The sequence below is a fragment of the Cydia strobilella genome, chromosome 7 (assembly GCF_947568885.1).
Source record: "Cydia strobilella chromosome 7, ilCydStro3.1, whole genome shotgun sequence".
Taxonomy (NCBI): domain Eukaryota; kingdom Metazoa; phylum Arthropoda; class Insecta; order Lepidoptera; family Tortricidae; genus Cydia; species Cydia strobilella.
In genome coordinates this window covers 13,838,748-13,866,366 of record NC_086047.1, presented here as the reverse complement: position 1 = coordinate 13,866,366, position 27,619 = coordinate 13,838,748, and the positions used below count along the sequence as shown (strand labels likewise).

The following is a 27,619-nucleotide window of genomic DNA, read 5'->3' as shown; positions in this document are numbered from 1 at the left end:
CTTCAATTAGTCTTTAAATTAAGCCCAACCAGAAGAAACTTGAAGGAACTGTCATAGGGCTGTCATTCGATACAAGAGGTATAACTATGCAAACATGTGTACACAATAAATAATGTGCTACTTTCACATCTACTATAAGATCTCCAAAGTACAGCCCACAGACCAAAACCAGAATGCAAGCCCTTAGTTTTTGCTTGTGAGAAAACCAGTCCTGGCCGTGGGTCTCCTGTCAAAATTGACGTTTTCAACCAAAAGGTACCACATTGTCGCTTGGCGATAGGGTTGATTTCAAATTGAAGCTATAAGGAAATAGCGCCTTATTGACAACCAACAATAAGTACCCTTTTGGTTGAAAATGGCACATGTAAACAACTAAACACAATTTCCAATTTTATTAAAAAGCTTTGGTATGTGTATTTGACAGTAGAAGCACCACATGGTTCAAATCCGGCCTTCACTCTTTTTATTTTTAGGGTTCCTATGACTCTTCTGTCCGTCCGTCCGTCTGTCACCAGGCTGTATCTCATGAACCGTGATAGCTAGACAGTTGAAATTTTCACAAATGATGTATTTTTGTTGCCGCTATAACAACAAATACTAAAAAGAAAATATAATAAATATTTTAGTAGGGCTCCCATACAACAAACGTGATTTTTTTGAAATTTTTGTGGTACGGAAACCTTCGTGCGCAAGTTGACTCGCACTTGGACGGTAAATTTTTTTTAGTATAGGTATGACATTTTCCAATTCTTAACATAAACATTTATATATAAGACTTCTTCTTTTTATTAGACACTTTCAATCGATAACAAAATGCTGGTCAACCACTGACCATCTTATTATAACATATGCATTAACATTAAACTCATCTTCATTATTCAGTGATAGGGTTCAGGGCAGGGGTCATCAAATGGCGAACTGCGGTCCAGATCTGGATCTGAATCTGGATCTATTTTGTGCTATACTTAACATTTGCTTATTAAATAAACTTAAGTAAAAACGGACCACAGTTATCATTTTATTATAAAACTGCGGACCCCTGCTTTAGGGCCTTAACGTAAAAATGGCTTTGCTGGTTAAGATGTTAAAATAATGCATTAGAAATATAGGATGAATCTGTTGCTGGTATAAGTAGTGAAGTGGACTGTATAATTATAATTGTACAGCTTATTATTAATTTAAATTCACAAATTTGCCTTGCAACCAAGAAATTAAGACTAAGTTTAAAGTTAACTGCTCCAATGATGTTCACCACTAATATCACTGATGTTAGAGTAGATTATTATTATATCATTGTTATTACAACACAATTTAGTGTTAAAATGCTTTCATAGGCCAGTGACAAGATTTCCATGGTTTACATAAATGTTGTAAAACATTATACATACAAACAACATACATATGAAGATTACCACCATTTGCTTTTTTATTAGATTTTAGACTGTCAAAAATATTTTTAAATGAGGTAAATACAGTGTAATAATAGATCTAAAGATATGATCATTTTATCCATAGCTGCAGGAAACTTATCAAATTATCACTGCTTATCTTTCTAACATAAAACCCAAAGTCAATGTTACTACTATCACACTTTTGAAGGCATTATAGTAGTTTAAGTTAAGCAAATGTTTCAAATTAGCTATAGCTAATGTATCTTAGTTATACATGTATAACAATATATACAAAATATTGTTGTTATACATGTGACATTTTACATTCTAAACAAGAAGGACTATTTTACGTTGAGTTTTCACGATCAACTTAAATATCTAGAATCCCATAGTTTATCTTATAGTGGCCCAATGAGGACGTTAGCGCAATTACTCTAAATATTAAGCTATTAAATGAACAATAAAAAATGCCAGACAAAGCCCATCCGCCCCCACTGCGCGGTGACGTTTCACGAGACTGACGATTTGGATGCTTGTTAATCTTGTTATCATGGAGAAAGTTATAAAAATTATATCTAAATAACATATTCATGCCTTGTGTAAACAAATTTAAAGGGCTTACCTTCTGCAATCACTTTTTTTACTCTCAGTTTCATATTCCCAATTTCAACAAATTGACCTACGAACTCATTGTCGCTTCCACCGTTAGCACCACTGGAGCTAAAGTAGCCCATGGCTGACTTAAACACGCTCATTTTTACGTATTATTGAAAAGTTTTATTAGGCGAAATAAAGAATAAATAGAATCTTTAATCAGCACCCTCTACATGGGTCCATTTTACAATGGCAGATGGCAGAACCAATTTGATTTGACGAAATTGGCAGAGTGGTTTCGTTGGCACTGGCAGAAGATTGCAATGTTGCCAGTACTTATAATTTACCCATAAAATGTTGTTTCTTAATTTTCTAATCACTGTAGAAAGCAACTTTAGTTTGTCAAAGGACTGTCTCATTTCAAGTCTTTGTCTTACACTACATAGTAGATTTAGACCAAGATGTGTGCACTGCGTATGCTATCAAAATCGTTGCAGATTTTTCTTGGTCTAACTCTACTAGCACCCAAAAGAAAAGGATGAGTATAGTTTTTTTGTTCTTATTTACTGACAATAGGGTATTTGACAACATTAAAAATATATAACGAATTGCTGTCATCCTGAAAGATAATAAACTAATAAAGTATATTTCACTATATTTGAATGTAAATTATGTTTAGTTTTTGGAAAATAAACGAAAGAAAATTTAATATTTTTTGAAATTTCATCAGGGACGTGAACGCTCTGTGATTGGTCAACGCTCAGATGACGTCACACGCGGGTAAACATTCTTGATTGCCTTGAGTGTTTTAACTGTTTTATTTGTATTTAGTTAATTTTAGTTATTGTTCCCCAGTTTTCTGATATATTCCGATTTATCCATATATCTAGTAGCACAATATTCATAAGAATCTCAAAATGGAGCCGAAATATGTAAAAGCTGATAGCGGCAACCTACCAGACATAGACGCATTAATGGTTGCACTTTTCTTTAAAGATAATCCGGATTACTATGTTGCGGAACTTAGAAATGCAAAAACAGCTGTGTGAGTATACGTAGAAATTGTTTATTTACGAACATTTCGATTTCGATGATACGAATACGACGACGATATATATATATAGAATACGATGACGAGAATAGTATCTCCATACTGCACTTTAGTTTGAAAGAAAAAGTATGCTACTAACTACCTACTAATGCTGAAAGAGCTATGTTATGAGGTTATGTAGTAATTATACATTAAAGACCTAGATCTTGTTTCGTTAAATACAACAAAATCCGCTGCTTTAACTACCATATTTATTTACAGTTAAATTATTACTTACATCGAAGTGGTCTTCACACATAAAAACATTTGTATGCGCTAAAATGCTCTTTAGGTCTCTTCGCGCTAGATTTAACCACATTTTTCTTTTTTTGGGATTCGTTGGAACGGAAACAAACAATTTATCTGGATTTTTTATAGTCGTACTTGAACAATGCGGCACTATACACCATTTATATACCATTTTACAATGAAATAATCTACTCAATGCACATAAACCATAAGATTTACTAAGGTCATTGACTAAGTTTACTCGCGTGTGACGTCACACGTGTCACGTGATTAGCCCCTTTGCAAAAACAGCGTTTAAGGCGCGTTCAAAATAAATAAACTTTAACATTGTTTTTTTATATTTAATACAGGAAATTTCAAGGAAATATCAATGTAATGTAATTATTAAGTCATAAACAATCAATTAAAACCATTTTCAAAAATTAGTCAAATAGCCTATTTGGTTTGACCAAGTATAGAAACCGAATAAGACTCCCGCAGACAGTAAATTCGTCTCGTAATTGACCGCTTTAATAAAGCAGCAGCAGGTAGTCGCGTCGCTACGTGTGCGACAAAATAGTCGCGGAGACAAAAGTTGCTCGTGCGCGCATAACCTTTGACAATTCAATTTTGTACTGAGATTCGACGACGTTGGGGCCTCATTATATCTATATGTCGGGATTTCAAACTTAGTCTTGGCAACATTATACATTTCATAGACAATTTATTTTTTAAATTATTGTTCGACTAGAGTTGGTCAAACCAAATTGTCAGTAAATAAGAACAAAAAGAACTATACTCATCCTTTTCTTTTGGGTGCTAGTACTAGTGTAAGACAAAGATACTACGATTCTACGAGTCTTTGTTTGAAATGTGACAGTCCTTTGACAAACTATAGCTGTGTCTATGGAAAATATATTCCCTTTGGCTTCCTTATTTTTCTTGTAATATCGTTGAAAATGTTATGCTAAATTATACGTTATTCAGTTAGGATAAAGTTGATTTTTTTCATATCATTTTGTTAGTTTACTTCAAATGTAATCAAAGAGTTTGACAATCGAACTAAGCGAAACCAATCAAATGAAATGAAAAAGAGAAAAGTTATTGTAAGGTTGATGTTCTAGTTTTGTTGTTTGTTGCTATTATGCTATTGACTTGAATTGCAGTGTTACGATTTAGTTCTAAATCCGTATAATTAATAAATTCGGGCCGATGTGTGCTGAATCATTTGATAATTCTCAGAATGGGGTTTGAAATAAAAAGGTTTCAAGGTGACGTTGATGAGGAGCTGATTTGTCCTATTTGTTCGGGGGTTCTCGAGGATCCTTTGCAGGTGGGATAGTTTGTTTTCATGAGAATTGTGTTATGATATTGTATGCCTTTAGTGTAGACAAGTTGTACATGTATGTTGTGCATGTTTACTGCAGGCACCAGCCTGCGAGCACGCCTTTTGTCGCGCGTGTATCACAGAGTGGATCAGCCGTCAGCCGACTTGTCCGGTAGACCGCCAGGCGGTCACAGCAAGCCAGTTGCGACCAGTTCCGCGGATACTACGTAACCTGCTGTCCAGGTGAGCATTTCATAACTTATTACATGATTGATCTTACCTATACCATTCTTGGACTATGTTGCTATTACCTACCACCTACGAACTGGTTTACTAGTATCATGTAACACTGCAAAATGTGATACCTACTACTATTATTACCCTATCAGTGCCGGGCGCCCCGTTTCCAGTACACAATGAACACGTATATATGTATATGTATATGTGTTCTTGGCAGTAAATATGTTAAGTATTTCAGAGTAGCATTTGCTATGACTTTTACTATATCTACTGAAAAACAAATTAAAACAAATTTATGCTTTTGTATTAAGACTATTGCCTAAAACTCAGAATTGTACAGAGTTGACTTAATGCCGAAAACATTCTCTACAAATCTGCCATATTCATGGCTATATATATGTATGTTATTTTTTTATTTTTTTATTGATTGTCAGGTTGTGCACAAGTTGCGACAATGCCCCTCATGGTTGCAACTCTGTGCTAAAGCTGGACTCCCTGGCATCTCACTTAGTTGAATGTGAGTATTGTACATTTCATATCCTCCAATGTGTTGTTCTTGGGCAAAAGGTGCATCACAATAAGATTCTACTAGTACTAGCTTCAACCCTTGATCATAGTTATTAAACAACTCTTTGAAAAAGCAAAGGTATTCAATATCACCCTTTACTGCTGTTTTGTGGATTATAGCAAAGCCACTCACTCAACATTGAACTCACTTGAACATGACAAAATCTGGCAAGCCCTAATAAACCAAGGAGTTGAAATCAAGTACACCAGAATCCTAAAAAACGTCTATGAAAACAGTAAGGCCAAAATTAAGTTGGACAGAGAGGGTGAAGAAATTAAAATAGGAAGAGGAGTCCGTCAAGGCGATCCAGTGTCACCAAAACTCTTTACGGCTGTCTTAGAAGAGGTATTCCGTAAATTAAATTGGGATGAATGCGGATTATCAATAAATGGCGAAAACCTCTCGCATTTAAGATTTGCGGATGATCTCATAATAATCTCACCATCCAAAGACAGACTGAACGAAATGACATGTGATATAGATACAGAAAGCTAAAAAGTAGGGTTGTGCATGAACACTCTGAAGACCAAAGCCATGACCAATGGAAAACAAGAACCCATTTACGTCAACAACAACAGGATCGAATATGTAAACGAATACTTATACCTAGGTCAAATTATATCCCCACACGACTTGACTACGAAAGAACTAGACAGACGCATTGGAAATGGGTGGAAGCAATATTAGAACCTAAAAGAAGTTATGAAAAATAAGGAAATGAGTTTGACCATAAAAAGGAAATTGTTCGATACCTGTATACTTCCTGTTCTAACTTATGGTTGCCAAACCTGGGCACTAAACAAATCCCACTACAAAAAGCTAAAAATTTGTCAAAACGCTATGGAGAGAAGTATGATGGGAAAGCGACTATCTGATAAAGTTAGAAATATAGATATAAAGAAATGTACTAAAACAAAAGATGTAATATCAATATCACAACAATTAAGAAGTTAAAATGGAAATGGGCAGGTCACACAATTAGAGGTAGAGAAAAGTGGTCTAAAGCAATAATGTACTGGTTTACTAGAGCCAAAAAGAGGAAGCATGGCAGGCCAAGAAGAAGATGGGATGATGAGATTAAGAGCGCAGCAGGAGGTTACTGGACTACAATAACAAAAGATAGGGATAAATGGAAAGAGTTAGGGGAGGCCTTTGCCTACAAAAGGCATACAGATAGAAATTAGATATATATATATGCTAACAAAATGTACTTACAAAGGCTATTTCAATTCAATTCAAGTACTAGCTTAAAGATACAACTGTTCCCCATCATATGGCCTTAGCTCAAAAAAAAAAAAAACAAAAAAAGTCTCTTTTCTATTCAAGGCCCTGTTTAGGCCACCACAAGCAAACAACGCTCTCAAAGCAATTTTGGAGGTAAAGAGGCTCGAGGTTTTTTTCCCACACCTGCAATAATTCTCTTTCTTAATTGACTCCTTTTTCCTTTTTTTATTCGTTATCATGCATAGGGGGACATCATCAATGTAATCTGATAACCTTTGGAATACCTAATCCGTGATACACTCACCTCATCACTGTGTACCTTCATGGCCATATGGCCATAATACCCCAACTTGAACTGGCCATCTCTCCTTTTTGTCTTGGAGAGTCTTGACCACACCTAGAATCAAAACAAGTTGAGACTCGAGCTTCATTCTTATTTAGGTAAGAACAAAACTACAACCTTATACCTTGCACCAAAAGCAAATAACGCCATTAGAATTCACACTAGCATCACCACCATTAAAATATGAACCCTTTTAAAAATATTTTCACTAGTCAAAACAATCAACAAGGATTTTATGTACTTCTACATTTTTTTTCCCCAAAATTTTCGCCACATCCTTGCTCCCAAGCATGACGTGATGTGTACTAAACAAGAACTAGCACCATCTAGCCATCAGAACCATGAAACAATTCAATGAGCCATCTCACCCTTATGGCCATCTACCCCGGACATACCCTACTTAAGTCATATGAATAATTTATTTTTATATGAGACACCTAATTTGTTTTGAATTATGTACCTATCAACTTCTTAATGATACATTACATTTAAGCAATAATTAAAGGGACAGTAGTAATAACTTTTAAATAGATTCTGGCAGCCGATAACAATCATATATATTAAGTCTGTTAATTGACAGAGCTATTTAGGCTTGCCCTGGGTTAATATTGAGCCACATGTGGTAGGTAGGAGTAGGTGTTTACTGTTATGTCATATCATGAACCTCCTCTAGATTACCTTATTGTTACGGGTTTAATAAAAATCTTAAGCTGATCTTCATCTTATGAGTCAAAAAATGCACGCTTAGCCCACTTTTTACTACATATGCCGTTATCATGCTGATGCGAATCTTTGCGCCGTTGCGCCGTTACGCGTAAAGCAATGTTCCTCTTGCATACTTCATCTGTGCGGATCCGTATTCATTGTGAATACCACCTTACTGTTGTCATTCTAAAACATTTGTCCTACCTACCCTTCTAATCTCTATAATAATCTTTGCAGGTAAGTTATGATTATAAACCTGAAACTTTCCAGGTGAATATAACCCTAAACGACCAATGCCATGCGAGGCCGGCTGTGGCCTCGTGATACCGAAGGACGAGCTGCAGGAGCACAACTGCGTGCGGGAGCTGCGAGCACTCATCACCACGCAGCAGGGCAAGCTCACCGACTTCCAACAGGAGTTAGCGGAGCAAAGACTGGTCATCAATGAGCATAAGAGGGAACTCGCGCTTTTAAAGGTTAGTTATTGATTTACATATTAACCATTATTATCATTGGTTAGATATTAACCATGCAGCATTGTAAGATGATCGATTTTAAGCAAGTAGTGCAAAGAAGGTTGCACAAAGATTACTCAACTGTTCATCAGTCAGTATCAGTTTTTAAGTAGTCCAAAGTTGTTAGTTATATTACAAAGCTGTAGGCACATGTGGTGTGTGTAGGTGGTGGTGTCTATCGCGTCGGAGGTCGCGGGTTCAAATCTTGGCTCGTACCAGTTCTTCGGAACCTATGTACGAAATATCATTTGATATTTACCACTAGCTTTTCGGTGAAGGAAAACATCGTGAAAAAAACCTGCATACATCTGCGAAAAAATTCGTGTATTTGAAGTCCCTAATCCGCACTGGGCTAGCGTGGGGCCTCTTGTGCATGAGAGGAGGCCTGTGCCCAGCAGTGGGACGTATATGGGCTGAATTATTATTATGGTTTGAGCAGTCTAGCTTTACTTATTTCTCTATGGACTCACCTCTCGCCACCGCTGCCCTATGTTGTGCCGGGCTTAAAAGCTAGTATACTATAGAGCCGTCATAACGACATGCGTCTTGTTTTCGACCAGAGATTGCTGGCGGGTAGCAAAGAAACGGACTAAGTTACACAGGTTGAATTACGCCGATTACGCGGGTAGTCAGCATTATTAAAACTTGTTTTTAATTTCGTCGCATTGTGTATGCTCTGTTCTTCACGGGCGCACGCAAAGAGTTGCCTCTTTGGTATACTTGCTTTTAGTGTCGGGCCTTAACCATCTTTTGTTCCTGATTAACACGCCGCATCCTCAGTGCCGGCCCGAGTCCTTGATCAGGGTAGAGCGAAATCGGGTTTTGGCACCCTTCGTTGAAGCTGAAAGCAAAACGAACCGTATTTTAGGCTCGCGTCACACTCGCGTCTTTTAAAACTTTTTTTTCTCATTTGCTATTCTGGCGCCCCCCTTACCATCCGGCGCCTAGAGCGGCCGCTCCACTCGCTCTACCTTAGATCCGGCCCTACGTATCCTAACAGTTTGTCGGTTGCAGGAGTTCATGCGCGCTATGCGCGTGTCGAACCCGGCCATGCGGGTGCTGGCGGACCAGATGGAGCAGGAGGAGGTGCTGCGCTGGGCCAACTCGCTGGCGCGCGCGCGCGTCACGCGCTGGGGCGGCATGATCTCCACGCCCGACGACGTGCTACAGGTAGCTTTCGTCTTCTATTATGTAAAGGCGGACCAGATTTAGCCTCGGCCATGAAACGCACACTCGACGCTGAAGCCAACCGCCATCCATATATTGGTTGAAAGAAATGGATGGCGGTCGTGTAGCTCGGAGCATGCGTTCCGTGGTTGACGTTGTACAGTCAGCAACAAATAGTAGTGGATCGGACTACTATCAAAAGATATATATTCTGTTTTTTTATTCCGTAGACTAAAATGACAGTTCATGTGGTACTAAGAAATGTCATTTCATACACATTAAACGTCATTTTAGTCTACGGAATAAAAAAACAGACCATAGGTAGATATCTATTTGGAAAAAATTGTGCTGACTTTACGCAGCTTAAAGCGTCACATTATAATAAATGGCCTGGATTCAAAGGCCATATATAAACCTGGCTGGCGGGCTGGCTGGGTTATATTATAAATTCCGATTTAGACCACAAGGTGGCAGACCCTCTAACGCACAATAGAGGCCTTATAGAACATGAGGATGTACATGTTATTACGGTTTTAAACTCAGAAATTTTTCGTTGAAACGTGTCCTCGCTGTCAAAAAGTTTATAAAATTAAAATTGGCGGCCGCCGCCGCCGCATGCACTGTTGTTGGAAAGCGTCCATTTCGAGGCTTCTAGTGCCGCACGAGGAGATAAGTGTTTATAAAAAAACCCGGCCAAGTGCGAGTTGGACTCGCGCACGAAGGGTTCCGTACCATTACGGAAAAAAAACAGAATAAAATCACGTTTGTTGTATGGGAGCCCCATTTAAATATTTATATTATTCTGTTTTTAGTATTTGTTGTTAGAGCGGCAACAGAAATACATCATCTGTGAAAATTTCAACTGTCTAGCTATCACGGTTCATGAGATACCTGGTGACAGACAGACAGACAGACGGACGGACAGGTCCCGTTTTTACCCTTTGGGTACGGAACCCTGAAAAAGTATAATTAACACAATTTAGTCCAGTTCAGTATACCGTACTACTTATTGTATGAGTGATGATGTTTCCAGATGATGATAAAGCGAAGCCTGTCGGAGTCGGGCTGCCCGCCGCACATCATCGACGAGCTCATGGAGAACTGCCACGAGCGCCGCTGGCCGCCCGGCCTGTGTTCGCTGGAGACCCGCCAGAACAATAGAAGGTATCCTCATTTGGACCTTGCTGCTAAACTCGCTTTTTGCTTGTCCCTAGGTCATGACTATTTTCAGACTTAATAATTCAACCGTTTACATCGTTTGAATATAAACAGAAGTTCTTTTGGAACCCCATTAATTGCTTAACCTATCTTGTTGAAAACAATTTTCGTGGGAAAGGCTTATGACAGAGTGGTGAGGAATGAACTTTGGTCGGTACTGTCGGTGTATGGATTGAGCGGCCGTCTCATTCAAGCACTGAAATCGCTCTATGAGGATTCCAGTGCTTGAGTGAGAGTAAACGGGTCGTACACTGAGTGGTTTAGCATCGAAAAGGGTCTTAGGCAGGGATGTGGAGGTGGAGGGACAGTAGTTTGCATGATTTGAGAAATGATGAATGTGGGCTGAGACTGAGTGGGTTATCCGTCAAATGTCTTCTTTACGCTGATGACCTGGTATTGCTAGCGTCATCAGGTGAAGAGTTGCAGGAGATGTAATTTTCCTATCTACGGGACCCTATTTTGGCTACGGAACCCTAAAACATCATACCATCATTATCATTAGGTATAGCCGAAAGACGTCTCATGTTCGACATACAACCGTTCAATATACATCCATATTACCACTCGTGTAATGTCTTACAGGCCAATTCGAACGTATACTGACATCAGAATTATGTCATGTAGTTATCGTGCTTCTCTCTCGCGCCAATACCAGTACGAGTGAAATGCACGATAACTAAGTAAATGACATCATTTGAATGTCGTTCTGATGTCAGTGTACGTTCGAATTGGCCTGTTATTTATTTTATTTATTTATTTAACCTTTATTGCACAAAAGAAAAACTTATCGTACAAAAAGGCCTGGCGCGGATGTGTTGTGTGGCTGGGTGGCAATGAATGTGGTTATCCAACAGTTTCCTGCGAACTTCAAGAGTAGGATAAAAAAAACTAAAATTAATACCATTTGTTTCAGATTATACGAGAAATACGTATGCAAGCGTGTGCCCGGCAAGCAGGCCGTGCTGGTGCTGCAGTGCGACAACGCGCACGTGGACGACCACATGATGGTCGAGCCCGGCCTCGTCATGATCTTCGCGCACGGCATCGAGTAACGTGACCACAAGCTCAACCCAATGTCGATGGCACACTAAGGCTCTATGAGGTTTCATATTCAAATACGCCCTCTATATAATATGTGCCATCTACGAAGCGGCCCATTGTGTCTGTGTCCGTTCTAGGGACGGCAGGCGACGTACGGGAAGATAGCAGTGGGGCGCGTCTTCCTAGATGTTACTACCTACGAACAGGTGTCGTCGTATTTTATCGGAAACGTTCGTATTTGTTATGCTACTTCAGTCAACCTCAGTACTTTTTGTACTGTACTGTACTTTGTACTGTAAATAGCATAACACGTTCGTGCGTTTCCGTGAAAACACGATGGTGAAGGATTATTCACTACATCTGTATATACGGTACTGGTGGTGCTGATTCGTATGACCTTTTTCTTGACATGTAGAATAAAATTGTCTCAAAAAGAGTCCATGGAAATGAAGTGGACGCCCGCCCCGCCATTGATAGACTGTGCCACTACAGTGAGTGCGTGATCTACATTCGCAGTGTTCGCAGTGATGCTAGGTTTGCGGACTTTGGTTCTTTGTTATAATCTTATAATTATAGATGAATCGTTCTCATTATTCGAGTGCGATACGCCTCTAACTATGGTGCGATGCAAGCATAAGGGGCAAAACTAGTGTTGTTTCGATGTTCATGTAACATCCTATCAGTTCTAGAATTATTTTAAACTCATCGGTCGAAATACTAGTCTCTACTGCTCTAACCTAAATTTAATAGTTATTTTAAAACTTAACCGAACAATGAGAGCAACCATTATCTATTTGAGTTTTAAAATACAACATAATTCTGACTGCATCCAAACAAGAATATAGTATTTTTAAAAATTTTGGCATTATCGCGAGACATCCTGCTTATAAAGTGGAAAAAGGTAAATTAGTATAATTCTCGCGACAATGTCTTTGGTTTTCAAGATTTCGAACATCTCAGAGATCTCAAATATATGAATGTGGATGTAAGAAATTTTGCGCTAAAATAAAACTATGTTTTAACTAGCACAGAGTTTATATGATTTTTGAACGCTGATAACTGATTAGCATAGCCAATGATTGTAATATTTACAAAAGTTGCAAAGTATTGTTTATAAGTGAGAAAATTTTAATTAAGAGTGGTAACATTCCTAAATTAATTTGTATTTTATTTTATGAGTTGCCTGTTTTTGATATATAATTGCCAATTAAATATTATTTGAATAAGGATTATTACAAATATCAGTGATTGTGTGCTGTGTTATGTTTTTTATAGTGCGTAATGCTTATAATACTGCAGGGCTGCAGGGGTATTATTTACTCAGAATTATTTATGGTCATGCATTTTTCTTGTTTTCCACAAAATCACGAAGTAAGAAGTTTTATTTTTATTTTTGTCCATAATTTTGTTTTCGTATTTTTAGTTGAATCGGCAACAAATTGCAATCATAATTTTCGTAACTTTGTTTAGGTTAATGAGTTTAGTATTAAATGTAATCGATTAATTTTTAGACCACGTTGTTTTATTGTACTCAACCTTACATCCCTACCAAGTACTTTACGTGTCTGTTACCTTAACAACCGAACCAATGGAGATGAACAATGAGGTAGGATTGTTTTTATCAATCATCATCATCATCACACACAGAAGAAGGCGCGGGTAGAGTCAGACCAAGCTAAGTTGGCAACGATTTTGATAGCATAAGACTCTGCAAGTGTTAAGTAAACGTCATAATTTCATAGAAATTTGACGTTTAAAATAACACTGGCACCGTCTATGCTTAATAAATCTCTGCCAACTTAGCTTGGTCTGACTCTAGAAGCTAATTGTTTATATGTGTTTCTTTACGTCGGGTCAGTTGAAAGCGTTGGTAAAATGTCGATCCCTAGCGTGCTCAAATGCTATGCCGTAGCTTGAGAATTATTTTTTCACCTCCAGCATGTACCATGTACAGGCGCTATTTATTTTTCGGAAACTGATGAGAAAGTTGCGTTCAATTGGATTTCATTTGGAATGTTTTACAGTTAGTATTTTCCTCGTGTTGGTGGTGAAAATTTTTTTCCCCTCACTAGCTCGGAAAGCCGTCTTTTATCCTTTAAAACAAGCGGGGAAAAACGCATTTTATCCACTAGTGGGGAAAGTAATTTGACCTTGGATAGAGCGTGTTTAAGTAGCTTGACAGATAACAAAACGTAAAACGCTCATAATAATGGTTCGTTCGATATTAATTATCATTAGATAAATGATTTGAAAATTTAATAAAAAATACCAGATTTAGCTTTATTTAATGATTTTAAGTCATAAACCTTAAAATTCCATAATAAACGTTTGTTTTTTAATAATTATGTTAAAAACTGTAATAGATGTTCATATATTAAAGAAAAAGTGACGAAGCCCTCCAGTGGTTAAATATATAGTGGTTAATTATATAGTGGTTAATTATGTTAAATATAATTCTGAACGCACAAGTTAAGTCGATGCAATTTCAAAACGCATCATTGACATTTCATACGTCAGAAATGTCAACATTGACAACAAAAATTTTGCTTTAAAACTTCTCACGTAAAAGTACAGAATTTCGAGAGTTTTTTGTTATAATATCGTAAAAAAATGAGTGATTCCAGTTGATGAAGATGATCTAACGCCTGTGGATGTTGCACTTTCCTCGCTATAGTGAGGGGAAAAGTTTTGTGTTACACACGGGTGCAAATGTATTTTACTTCTCGTGTGTTAAAACACTCGCTACGCTCAGGATTCTCTTTTAGAACCACTCGCTTCGCTCGTGGTTCAAGTATGGAATCCTTTCGCTTGCTCGTGTTTCAATTCCACACTCGCGGGTAAAATACAACTTTGCACCCTTGTATAACAAATAACTATTTTCACTCGGGAGCAAAGTTTGTTTCACGCGTTCACTGCCCACGTTTTCGCAGCGTTATGCTCGTAGCCGATCCCAGCGTTTTCCCGCTTAGTAGAGAGGAAAGCGACTGGCACTCAATGTGTTAACACTCGTGCCTTGAAATCCTCGGAACGCTCAAGATTTCACTAATTGAACCACTAAGCTACGTTTGTGATTCAATTTAGGAATCTTTCGCTTGCTCGGATATCAAAATTAGGGGTTAAACAACAACGTTGCCTCCTTACAAACAACAAATAACTATTATTTGGGTGTCATATGTGTATAAAACGGGCGTCTTTCTTGTGGATAGGAGACAATATACATAATTGTTGACGATTGGAGTGCATTTTACTATGCATTCATCATACAGCTGTTATGAAGTCAAAGGTACATGCTTGTAGGTGATCGTCCAGTTAAACCCACTTACACCATTCCACTAACCCGGGGTTAACCGGTTAAACCTGGAGTTACCAAGGTTACCAGTACAATTTGACACTAGGTTAACGATTTAACTGCTTAACCCTGGGTTAGTGGGATAGTGCAAGTTGGCCTAAGAATGTTCTCTGTAGGGCTAAGATGGACATTTTTTATCATCTGTCATCATCAAGTGCGTAAGGCGTAAGTGACGCATCACGTGACAGGTGATAAAAATGGGACCATGATACCGGCTCAGGAAAGACGCATAACCAGGGGGGGGGGGACACTAGGAATATAGTTAACGTCATTAAAGATGGAAGATGATGGCGTAGATTTGAAAGAATGAAAGAACAATTGCGTAAAGGAGACTTCCGATTATGCAAACTACGTCACCAGTTGTCACTATAAAATTGATACAATTTAAAGGCATGAATACAACATTAAAAACGCCAAGACCTTTCTTTATTCATAATGTTGAAATGTTGTTACCTAGCAACCGTTATTTATATATTCTGTCAGAAAAAATAAATATCGTAAACAGAGATATGATTGATATGAACTTATTATTTCACTAATATCTTTAAAGTACATTAGCAGAGTGGAGTAAAATCGTAACAAACAAGCAAGCAAGCAGCATAAAATACGACTAAAATTCAAATAGGGTAATCAGAATCCCAATAGTTCTGTTACAAAACCTAGAGGTTTAAATTTTTAACGGTGCTTAAGTCAAGGCAATGCCGGGAGGCCTAGATATCCTCGAAAGTAAGAAGAAAATACCATCCGGGGCGCTCATTGCAATCAGCGATAAAAAGGCTGGCTTCATAGCCATTAAAGACCTTTAAAATTACCTATTTTAATTTTGTTTACGACAAACTTGTCCGATGACACTGCAAATATTTGTGCAATTTGATTCCGCTAAGACAAGATAGAGTGCATCTATGAAGATACGTGCGTAGATAAAACATACGACCTATGCGTGAAATTCATCAGCTACAAGAAGGACCCGAATCACGACATCAAACATTACATTACTTATGTGTTTATTTTAAATAATATTTGGAGCAAACTGTGTACAGTGTGGCGTGGCGATATTACCCGAAATTCCCCTAATGTGACAATTATTATTCCAAGAAAATGGATCAGTCGGAAGCTACAAGCGGTGGATTCAACATTCAACTTACTTACATATACACCTGCTCTTATAATAGGTAGTACTATATTTGTATACCAAATTGAAATCAATAAAAATACTTACTTTACTGTTATGGTTTTGTTATATTCATTCCACTCTTTAAAACCTTTTTTACATAATATTAGGTCTACTTGGTCGGTTTAAAAGTCCATTTCTTATTTGACTTCTTGTAACCTATAAATTTTTTGTTACAAGAAACCAAACAAAAAATGACTTGTAAACCGACCAAGTAGACCTAATATTATGTGGGACGAAAGTACACGTATGGATGCAAATGTAGTTGTGCACGCACACATACATACTTAGTTTCAGGATGAGATCAGAGATGGCGCTTTCAAATGAATTTCCATAAAATGCTTCAAGAGGGCTCTCTTTACCTATATACTTACTTTAATGCTGTTGGCATGAAAAAAATATTTTCGAGTGTGTTGGCAGCGTAGATATTTCATACAGTAGGTATTTATTATTTAATTCTGCGCGTGATACGGTAATACTTGTTTACAGCTACTTAACTTACAAAATAGGTTAATTATGCTTAATCAATAATCTATTATTATTCCTCATTATCTTTAAGTAGCTAGTCAGTATTCATTATTCGTTAATCCTTTGATTAGGTATATCAATTATTAATACGTGTAAATTGGCATTATCTGAGTATTAAAAATGTGAATACGATAATTAATCATTTAATAGTAATTCGTAGCGGAAAATATCGTGTGAGGTACGTTTCTGTTTTATAACATATTCGTATCGGGTATCGTTTCTGTTTTATAACACATTTCATCTGCGACTTCGTTCGTCTTTAGAACTTTCAACCCCATTTACAAGCCTTAGGGGTTAAATTTCCAAAAATCCTTTCTTAATGGAGCTATACACCATTTGAAGAATATTATATTAGGTCTCCTTGAACGCAGCGGTAGATACTATTTTGTAATTTAGACGCGACTAATGGCCTACTATGCATGCCTATGCAATTTATAACGTTAATATTTAAAAAGTTTTGCGTGAAGGTTTTTACAAAAGAACATGCGGTTCTGTATATTAAAACTTTGCATTACAATTAAGGTAAATGACATACGTACATACTTCATAGTGTATTTCCGAAACTTTTGGCACAAAGATTTAATCGTAATTTGTTTTACTCTTGTATACTTACTTCGATTTTATTTATCACTAACGTCGGGCCGCGAATTCGTCTGCGTGTAATAATGATGATGATTGATAAAAACTAGGTACCATATGATACATTGATTTTTATCTAAATCGGCTCAGCGGTTTATCCATGAAGAGATAGCAGACATACTGACAGACAGTTACTTTCGCATTTATAATATAAGTAGGGATACACAAAATTTAGGCTCAATTGTCTTTAACTTCGCTTTTTTATTTTTTTATTTTTTATAGGACTAGTCCAAGTCGAACTGAAGATCTAGCTATCTTAACCTGTTATTAATACCTGGACGTCTTGTCCGCACTTTATGTATTGAGACTCAAAATTACATCTTCGGTTAGTTTTTTATACCACGTCGGTGGCAAACAAGCATACGGCCCGCTGATGGTAAGCAGTTACCGTAGCCTATGGACGCCTGCAACATCAGATATATTACACGCGCGTTGCCGACCCTTTAAAAACCTGTACATTCCTATAGTTAGGTTAGTCCTAGTATGCATAATCAAAATGAAATCACGTTTGAGTTTTCTCCCATATCTTTTTATTCTAAATACATTAATATTCTTTAGTTCAAACTCAAATAGTCATTTAAACTATTACAAGCTATTTTTTTATTTTAAACATAAATAATAAGTAATGCAAATGTCCAGCATTGCACACTTTAACTTGTTATTAAGAATAATTTTATCTAGGTATTATCCAATCTTAACCGTAGTTACAGTAAAACACACACGAGCACCTACTGCCACATTTAGTAGGGAGGCGAGTACATAAAAACATTTGTTCAGGGGTATACCATAAGACTATAGACTGTAAAATTACTACAAAATCTCGAGTACCATGCATTTAAGCGTATCGAGTCTAGCATACGAGAGCTTGTCATGAGAATCTTTATTCTCACCACAATCAATTTCAACCAATTTTTTATCTTTATTACCTACACAGTATTTTAACATTTCAATAAAGATTTTCCGTTCAGTAGAGTTATACTCCTTTGCTATGTTTTACGAGTCGAACTACGCAAGATTGGGTACGTACGTTATACACAGATCTACTGGTAGTACGAACATTTTATTCAACACAATTTTGTTACAAATACATAGGTACATTAGAAAACAAATGGTTCTAAGCGTAATCTTTCTATTATAACACACAGTAGTTAAGCGTTTTAATTTTTCTTATGCGAGTGTTGACTCGACATACTGATCCTAAACTATGCTTCCAAAATCAGACATATCGAAGACATCATTGGCGATTTCGCATAAGAAATTCCATAACTTTCTGATCGCCGTAAATCTTAATTTATCTACGAAAATAATGTACATTGGACCTTCATTCTTGACTCTGATGAATGATGGGTGAGAAAATGACCTGCATTTATAAAACATAATAATACTCATACTGAGATACTAGGAAGAATAAAATAAAGTGCAAGGAACTAAATCATAATTAATCAAAATATCTTTTGAGTACATGAAAGTATAGAGACCAGCTCGTAATCGTAAATAAACTAAGACAATTTACATTAACATGGATATAATGGCATACAGACATCCTTAAAGGTACATTTGATTAAGTAATCGCACCCCCGTGTTTGAAATGCTGACAGTACCAGATAATCGTAGGTAGACTTCTGTGACAAGGATACTGTGGCTAACAACAATGTACATGTTACGTATACTGTGGGCTACGCCGGCTTACGAGTTACATTCAAGTCAGATCTGCAGGCGATGGAACAATAATACAAGAACAAGAAACAAGACTTTCATCTGCGCTAACAAAATATGTTCCTGGTGCATTATGTGATTGTAGCTGCTTACGCTTAGGAAATATTTTCTTAATGCGAATGAATTTTGAAGTAAGTTTATCAGAGATTATTATACAAACTTAAAGTAGGTATGATTGTTGTGCGAAGTGAGAGCACGAATGAAAGTGCCCCAAGACAGGGCACACTTAGCATGTAGGTACTATTGCAAGACCCGGCCTTCGCCGCTACCGTTTACACACTTAGTTAATTACTTACTTCTGCAAACACTTGTACTTACTGATGATTCGAGAGAAAACTTAGTCGCAAACCACTCTTGTTAGTAGGTATTTAACATTTGAATCAAACACTTCAAGCCGTTAGTTGCATACTTACAGAAAACTTTTACCATAAGATTCATGACTAACATTATGGGTAAAAGGGATAAAATACCTAAGTCACATAAAAATACATTATGCTAAAAGAAAAATGAAAAGGTATCGCCAGCGATCCTTACACGAAATGAGGTGCTAGAAGGTGTGCTACTCGTCGAGCGGCCGCGGCCGCCTCTGCGACCGCTGGCCGAATATCAAATATTCAGAAAAAGACACAACAACAACTCCGAAAGGCAATTTTTAAAATTTACCTTAAAATAGATTAGTTTACGATAGGTACCTATTACGTTAATATATTTTGGTGAATAACATCATTATCGCAAACCCGTATTAAATATGAGAAACGTGGATGATATGACAATATAAATTACCCTTTCATACCAATTAATAAGCGTTTTCAATGTCCTAACTTAGTCGCTCCGCGTCGGCGAGGCGACGATTAAATCTACTTATTTTATACCAACTTTATTTCAAACGAAAACTAACTACTTACAGGGACCTGAACGTTTCTGTTAAACTTAGGGGATCGAACTTTACACATCTTTGGTTAGATAAAACAAAACAACAGTAAAAACACTAGACGATCGAATGTTACAGTCATTGGAGGGACATATTATTTAGTCGTTAGGTAACTCTAATTTAACATTGCATAATAATCACATATAAATAATCATGGTCGAAATGTTACGACGGACCCGGAGGTCGTTCCATTTCGACATAAGCGTCAACAAGTGTTTACATTATTGTTATCCGATCCGACGGGCGCCGCGCGCCGCGCGCCGCCGCCGCGCCGCCGGGCCCGGGCCGGGCGTGTGCGACTCGCCACTCGCGGGCGCGGCCGCCACTCCGTCTCCGTCGGCTACTGCCACAGCTTCCACCAGACCTGCATCTTCTCGGAGAGTTTCTTACAGATTCCGAGTAGTTTCCGTCACATCCCACCGTCGCCCTCACCCTCGCATTCTTCTGAGCCTTCACCCTCCTCCAGTGTTACCTGATGACAAAAAAAGTTACTTTAAATTAATTATCACCTGTGTTGGATTTCATTTTGCCAAAATATGTACCTAATTACTTATTCCTTATATTTTGTAACAGGTATTAATCGATGGCGTAGTGTAATCGATTAATTTGCTGCTTCATTTAATTTCAGACACTGTTTATAATGTATGAGTTAAAATTGACAATGACACAAGACAGTAAAATAAAATTACTCACTTGAAACCGTATTTGTTCCGGGCGATCGTCATCTGGCATAGCATGTGACTGCGCAGGCGCGGGCGGCGGTGAAGGCGGGATCATACTCTGGTAGTAGTCTCGGTTCTCCTCCAACGTGTCTAAGATGTCTTGTGCGTCGGGGTGTACCAGGTCCGCCCACGTCTCCCATAGTGGATGCACAATGTAGTCGATGAATCCGACCTGACTCTTCTCTATCGTAGAATTGTGCCTGTCGCACATGGGACTGATATCCATTCCGTGTTCTCTCTCACGGTCCCCCTGTTGGAAGAACTCTTCCATGAGCAGCGCCACCCACCTCTTGTAAAGAGGGAGAGGCTTTGTGGGATTGCTCAGATCGGCACAATGTACGAGATTCTCTAACACCTGTATTCTGTCCGTGTAATTGTCCAGCAATAATACGCCACTACCGGCGACTTTCTTAGTCTCCACCATAGTTTTCAGATCGGCCAGGAGGCTCATGTGTTTCGACATGTCCGTCGAGAGCACCATGTCTATAACCATCTTTCTGAGCGTCTGCCTCTGCTTTTTGTGAAGGTTAATGAATATGTCGCAACCGTCGTTCTGTAGCAACTTGAACGCGACGGCGAGGTGGTGGTTTTCTAGGACGGACTCGTCATTGTACATGAGTGCGAGTTCCGAACTGGAATTGACTAGGAATTGGTTGGTGAGGCCGGGGTGGTCGACGTCGTGGACACAGGCGGCAAATAGGGCCGCGCACACCTCGATGGGAGTAAATACGGCGTCGAGGGCGGGCGTGTTGAGGAGCACGTTAGTGGACTGCGTGACGTCAGCTGCGTGCAGCGAGTTGTGGAAGGGGTTGTCACGGATGTAGTGTTCCTCGAGAGTTACTGCAAACGCGAGGAACGTGCGTGCCGGGATCTGTAGTGTAGTCAGCAGCTCTCTCGAAGTGAAAGCAGCGTAGGCTACGGCGGTAAGAGGTCGGCCGCATGACAAGTCTCCAATTCGGAAGATATCTACACCCCAGCGGTCGATCTCACTGAGGCACCTGCCGAGTTCTTCCTCGTGGGGCGTTTCCACACCATACCGCGGCGCGCGTTCTCCGGTAAAACTATTTGTGTGTGTCAACGTCCTCTTCACGCCAGTTATCTGAGAATAAAACGTGTTGATGAGATTACGACATGTCTTTAATACATTTATTGTTCAGGGACAACGGATGCACGCAAGTAGCCGCTCTACGTATGACCCCTTATTTGAACACTAGTATACACAGGGTCACTAGTTGGCGATGATTATATAAATAAGAAAAAAAAAACTGAGATTGCGAAAATAAATAAAGCGGCCTCGATTGGTTTGTTTGCCACTATTAGTGTTATCTTTTACATTTGATAGGCACGCAGTAGGTAGGTATATTGTGGAATTGTGGATATTAAAAAAGGAGACAGTTATAGGGTAAAACTACTTGAATAATTTTACATAATCACATCATTGTAAATATTAATAAATAAGCAAACATGTGTAATTGATAATGGAAATATATGCGTGAATGAGTAAAAATTGTGCCAACCTGTGACATAGTGGTCGCCGGGCCGCCAGGGCGGGGCTTCTCCTTCTTCTTGATCCTCTCAGACGCCTCATCCACTTGTAAACACGGTATGTCAAGCTCTTGTTGTTTATCTGCAAACAAATCACATAACTAATTTTCTCCAAAAATGTGAACTACTTTCATTATGAACACAAGCAGATTTCACGTTGTATCATTTTACTTCTCAAAAATGTTGACGCTAACTTATATCACAACAACGACAAAAAACATAATATAGGTTAGTTTGTAGATTGCATATTTTACTAGTCATTTTATACAAATATATGATGTTAGAATACTGCACTGAAATACTGTGAATTACAATAGGATACACAGCATATTACTAAAAAACACCTAAAAACATCTAGTAAAAAATGAAGTTAACAAAACATTTAAAAAAAATCCTCTATGAAAAAACAATTACATGAGACCAATTTTTCTCATTGCCCGTACAAATGAATACTACTAGACTACCTAAAGCAGTGAGGTGGAAGTCACTCACAAATATGTAAAAAAGTTATACCGTAAAAACATGGTGATATATTATTGGCCGATACTGTTCTCACTATATGTTTGATACAAGGTAAATCGCATAGATACCTCTAAACCAGTGGTTCTCAAACTTTTTTGTGACGGAACCCTTTTGGAAAGCGAAATATTTGTGGAGCCCCAAGTTAAAAAAAATTCGTTCGTCGCCATTGAACTTTGAACCAGACATAGAAATGCTGGTTTTAATTTATTTCTCGCGGGCCCTAGAGAGGCTTTGCGGAGCCCTAGGGCTCCGCGAAGCACACTTTGAGAGAGAGAGGGCTTCGTCACTTTTTCTTTAATATATGACATCTATTACAGTTTATTATCTACATCTTTAATAGCGGTGTGGGTCCCACATATTCGACCTAGGTATTTTATTACCTAGGGGTCCTAGGGTTATGATTTACGATTGACTGTACTTATATCAGTACTATGAATAACTAAATGTCGTTCACTGATTATTTTGTTTGTACCACAATGTATCAACAGTACCTATAATATTAACAAATAGCGTAGCCGTTATTTCAGATTTAGTACCCATCATAAGGTAAGTACGAGTACTCCGGATAATGAATGTATAATTATTGTCGTACGCCCCAACGAAAAATAATCTTATGAGACATTTTAAACGGGGTCCCTTTGTTTGACATAATTATTGAAAGTCATAATGTAATGATTGTCATATTATCATTAGTCATAATTCTGAAACCGTTAACTTTTCAGGATTTTCCTCGGGTTATCCTATAGATAGGTTAGGTTAGGTTAGGTTTGTTTTATGGCAATCCTGAAAAGTTACGCGTATCTGAGAAAAACCAAATTATGACTAATGATAATATGACAATCATTACATTATGACTTTCAATAATTATGTCAAACAATAGAGACCCATTTTAAACATGTTTAAAACCAATTTACGTGTCATAGCGTCATATTTCTATTTTAAACATGTTTGAAACCAATTTACGCGTCATAGCGTCATATTTCTATTAAATATTATAAGTCCTAAAATCGTATATACCTACCGCTGATATCATTAACGAAAAAAGTAGGTGAACATGTGAAGTGATAGATTGGATTGATATCGTTCTAGGTCGCGGCATGTGTGTCACTATGACTTAGCTCTATCAATCAATACAAATACTTCATAAATTAGGTACAAGTACCTAACACTGCAGTATGTTAACACTGGGATGGCCCATATCAGACACAACTCATGTAATTATTGCAAAATTATGTAGATTTTATTGCGTAGATCTGTAATACCTAAGTAGGTAAATGTATGAGAAGTGTTTTTTTTTCCCCATTTAAGGGTAATAATTAATAAATTTATGTCACTGCGCTAAGAATTGTAAAATATGGACTTATACAAATATAAAAAAAAAATACAATTCCAGGGTAGAATGATTAATTTGCACATATCCATAAAAATGTACTTAAACGACGACGGTGATAGGTATTTAAAGGTGCCATCAGTTTCCTGATCGGACTCAGTCAGATTTATATCTAATCATCAGTGTTACGGCGGCTTATGTAATCGATTAACGGTTAGGTACGAGTATAAATGGTATAATGAGTTCCCAATTCGCGATGCAACGCCGAGCGCCGTCGCAAACGCCGACTCGTGATTGTATAATTTCAGCACTTACGATTATGCTTTGTACTTACACAAGTTGTTATCAGTTTTACTACAATGGCGCTACGCAATACGCGCGGACCACCTTTCGAAATGTAGATACAGGAATATTTATCTTATCCAAGTTGATAAGTTATATTTAGCATGTAGGTAGTGGATTTAGCTAAAATTAAAGGAAAAGCAAAAAGAAAATTGGCTTTGTAAGGCAATAGAAATGATAAATCTAATCAATCTTAGCTCTAATTTCATTATTATGGCCGAAATATTGGTTTGATTAGTTTGATAAGTATTCATGGAAAGAAACGGATTACGTCTGTTGGGTAAAAACACGTTTTTATTAATAGGCCGGCGGCGCCGTATAATCATAACGAACTCAATACGGTTACCACATATATTTTTAACGCAATCAAAGATGAATCAATCTAGATTACAACTACCTTACCCTACATAATTTTATTAGCAACTGTAAAGTGTTCTCTGGCCTAATTTATTCTCGTGATAAGTATAAAAAACCGGACAAGTGTGAGTCGGACTCGCCTACCGAGGGTTCCGTACTTTTTAGTATTTGTTGTTGTAGCGGCAACAGAAATACATTATCTGTGAAAATTTAAACTGTCTAGCTATCACGGTCCATACTCGTAAGATACAACCTGGTGACAGACAGACGGAAAGCGGAGTTTTAGTAATAGGGTCCCGTTTTTACCCTTTGGGTACGGAACCCTAAAAAGTGCTGAAAAACTAAGGCATTATAAAATTTGCAATATAAAACGTAACGCCATTCAATAAACTTTGGATGGTCTGATTTAGTATTTATGTACGGACATAAAACATATACTAGGTACGATCCAGCGAGACTCGCGCCTTATTTATGTTATGAGGAAGAAAACATAATATTTCTGATTGCTAAGTACCTAAGTAATTTATGCCAGTCAGTAGGGAAAAGTTTGCGATGGACAGAGTTGACAAAATAAATTAATCGTTGCGAGCGACAGACAATTGCCTCAATGACTCGTTGAGCCACTCAAATATCCATGGTCCTGCATATTTTATGTACCTAATAAACTCCACTTGAATATTCATAACGACGAAGGCCCCGCAGAATAATGGGAATAGTAGAGAGCGTTATCGTCCGCTAAGAACTAAATGGGTGCTAAGGGAAACATTTGAATGTATTTATAAAGAGTTGTGTTTTTTCGAACTAGTAGTGATGTTGGATACATCTCCAAGGTTAAACTGGGGTGATTTTTACTAAGTGCAATGAGTTCAAAGCACGAAATTTTCGACAATTAAAATAACATTGTTAAAATATATACTTACTCTTGCGAGCTTTCACTACTTATAAAATGTGACTTGTGCACGAGTGCAATTATCGGCTATTTAGCAGGATGCAGTTCGTTGAACGCTCTACTAGTTATTGTTGAAGTTCCATACTATATAATTTATATATCTAATACTCAGAACAGAACATTATTGTATCTTTGCGAAATGCGTACGTATCATTGTATGGAGTGAACGTTATGTAAACAACTTTGCTGCCAATAACACTATACTTTTCTACACTCGTACCTAGCACAGAGCGCCATTTGATCGTAAACACCGTAATTTAACATCATCTTGCGGTTGTTTCAGTTTATGTTGTTTACACGCTAAGCGTAGACGTTTTAAACAATAATAAAATAGACCTAATTTATGATTGAGTCTTTGATAACTACTATAACCCCCAACCCGAGTTTGGCTTATCAGAAATGTCTGCAAGAGGTTATCATAGCTTCATTATCTCAATGTTTATTTATTCTGTATACAACCTGCCACATGGTGAGAGAATTAGTTGAAGTACTTAAACGTTCACAATACTCACAGTGTGCTATTTTACCCGGCCAAGATAGCACACGTCAGTTGGGAGTTAGTAGTACGATAGTTCAGCTACACTGAACAACAAGATAAGAAGCGAGCTACGCTTAATATTTTATTGCCTCAAAGAGCTCATCCGCTCGTTTTAATGAGTGTCAATCTTGTCTACCATTAGATACTGTATCTTAGAAATGATAACATGAAACCTGTATTGGGAAGATATATGATTAAAAAGCCTCATATTAGCTGTTTAGTAGACTGACAATCCCCATACAACGCGAAAATTGTCAATATTTTAGATGGCATCAAATATTATTTTTACATTTTAGTTAAGTATGTATTTGTGTATGAAAACTGATATTTATAATATCAAAACGTAAAATTGGACTTACCTAACCGCAGTCACAAAAGTAGATTTAAAGCATAAATAGCATTTTGAGCCCTTAAAAAGGATTTAAAATGTTAAAACTAGATGACGCCAATTAATAAGAATATGACAAAAATGCTTATTTACTTTTGTGCATATGGCAGCGGCCAGGAAAGTCGGATTTTAAGTAGCATTAGGTGACAAATTTTATATGTATAAAGCTAAAATTTTAAAATAGTAAAAAGATACGCGAGGAACGCGATGTTGTATAGAGGTCTTCATCTTAAATATTTTACTAGTTCCTGATAAAAGGTTTACTAGTCTCTATTTGATAAAGTAGTAGAACAATATCGTATTAAAGTAAGGCGGGGTCAAGACGTCATTGTTGTTTGGGCGGGCGGGCGCCACGCCGTTGACGTCACGTAGGCTCGAACAAGGCCTCTATTCAGTGGAACAGTTCGGTTTTTGGATAAGCTTTGGTGAAAATGAATTGAGTTAATGCAAAAAATCTATCGTGAGACTACGCTACGCTTATACGCTAAGGGTAAAATGTAAATACGAACGAAGCCAAATTTCAATAAAACGCATTTTTTTCCACTAAGCTACGACGGATACGAGCAGTACAGCGCTTCAAAAGCCTACGTTTGGATATTGAATATCGAAAAGCCTTTAAGCGTTACGCTGACATTATTCTTTTATATTTATTATCCATTGTAATGGCAACAAAAGAAAGGAGATATTGTTGATACATCAGACACAACATTTGCGTAAAATTCTTCAGTTTTGGTTTACCACAACTTTTTTCATAATATTGTGAATTATTCAAACGTTTACAAAACGTTTGCATAATTTTGTGAGACCATTGTTTTTAGTTGTTAACTAACTGTGTATCGACTTTTGTGAAAAGCTAACATTTCTAGTTTTATGTTGGTAAACACTGCTTTCATAACAGAAATAAAACATTTTTCTTTCTGGTAATTTCTTAGATTTCTATT

At 37.5% G+C, this 27,619-nt stretch overlaps 3 protein-coding genes across 15 annotated transcripts in view; 1 reads left to right on the top strand and 2 right to left on the bottom strand.

Moving 5' to 3' along the window:
• Window positions 1-2,306, bottom strand: part of LOC134743217 (cyclin-G-associated kinase) — a 37,076-nt gene extending 34,770 nt beyond the window's left edge. The window contains exon 1 of the mRNA XM_063676603.1: window positions 2,014-2,306. Coding sequence (XP_063532673.1) covers window positions 2,014-2,146 — 133 coding nt within the window. The 5' untranslated portion in view covers window positions 2,147-2,306. The remainder of the gene's footprint in view (window positions 1-2,013) is intronic.
• Window positions 2,307-4,367: 2,061 nt separating this feature from the next.
• Window positions 4,368-13,163, top strand: LOC134743189 (E3 ubiquitin-protein ligase NRDP1). The gene is made up of 7 exons (XM_063676569.1): window positions 4,368-4,636; window positions 4,731-4,873; window positions 5,305-5,387; window positions 7,981-8,186; window positions 9,240-9,395; window positions 10,426-10,556; window positions 11,524-13,163. Exons 1-7 carry the CDS (start codon window positions 4,547-4,549, stop codon window positions 11,660-11,662), a joined length of 948 nt encoding a protein of 315 aa, XP_063532639.1. The 5' UTR covers window positions 4,368-4,546; the 3' UTR covers window positions 11,663-13,163.
• Window positions 13,164-17,845: 4,682 nt separating this feature from the next.
• Window positions 17,846-27,619, bottom strand: part of LOC134743219 (3',5'-cyclic-AMP phosphodiesterase) — a 597,682-nt gene continuing 587,908 nt past the window's right edge. For all 13 annotated transcript variants that reach the window (XM_063676606.1, XM_063676609.1, XM_063676607.1 and 10 more), the window contains 3 exons: window positions 22,225-22,334; window positions 20,679-21,806; window positions 17,846-20,457 (listed from right to left, as the gene is read on the bottom strand). In XM_063676606.1, the coding sequence (XP_063532676.1) occupies window positions 20,395-20,457; window positions 20,679-21,806; window positions 22,225-22,334 (1,301 nt within the window). In that variant the 3' untranslated portion in view covers window positions 17,846-20,394. The remainder of the gene's footprint in view (window positions 20,458-20,678; window positions 21,807-22,224; window positions 22,335-27,619) is intronic.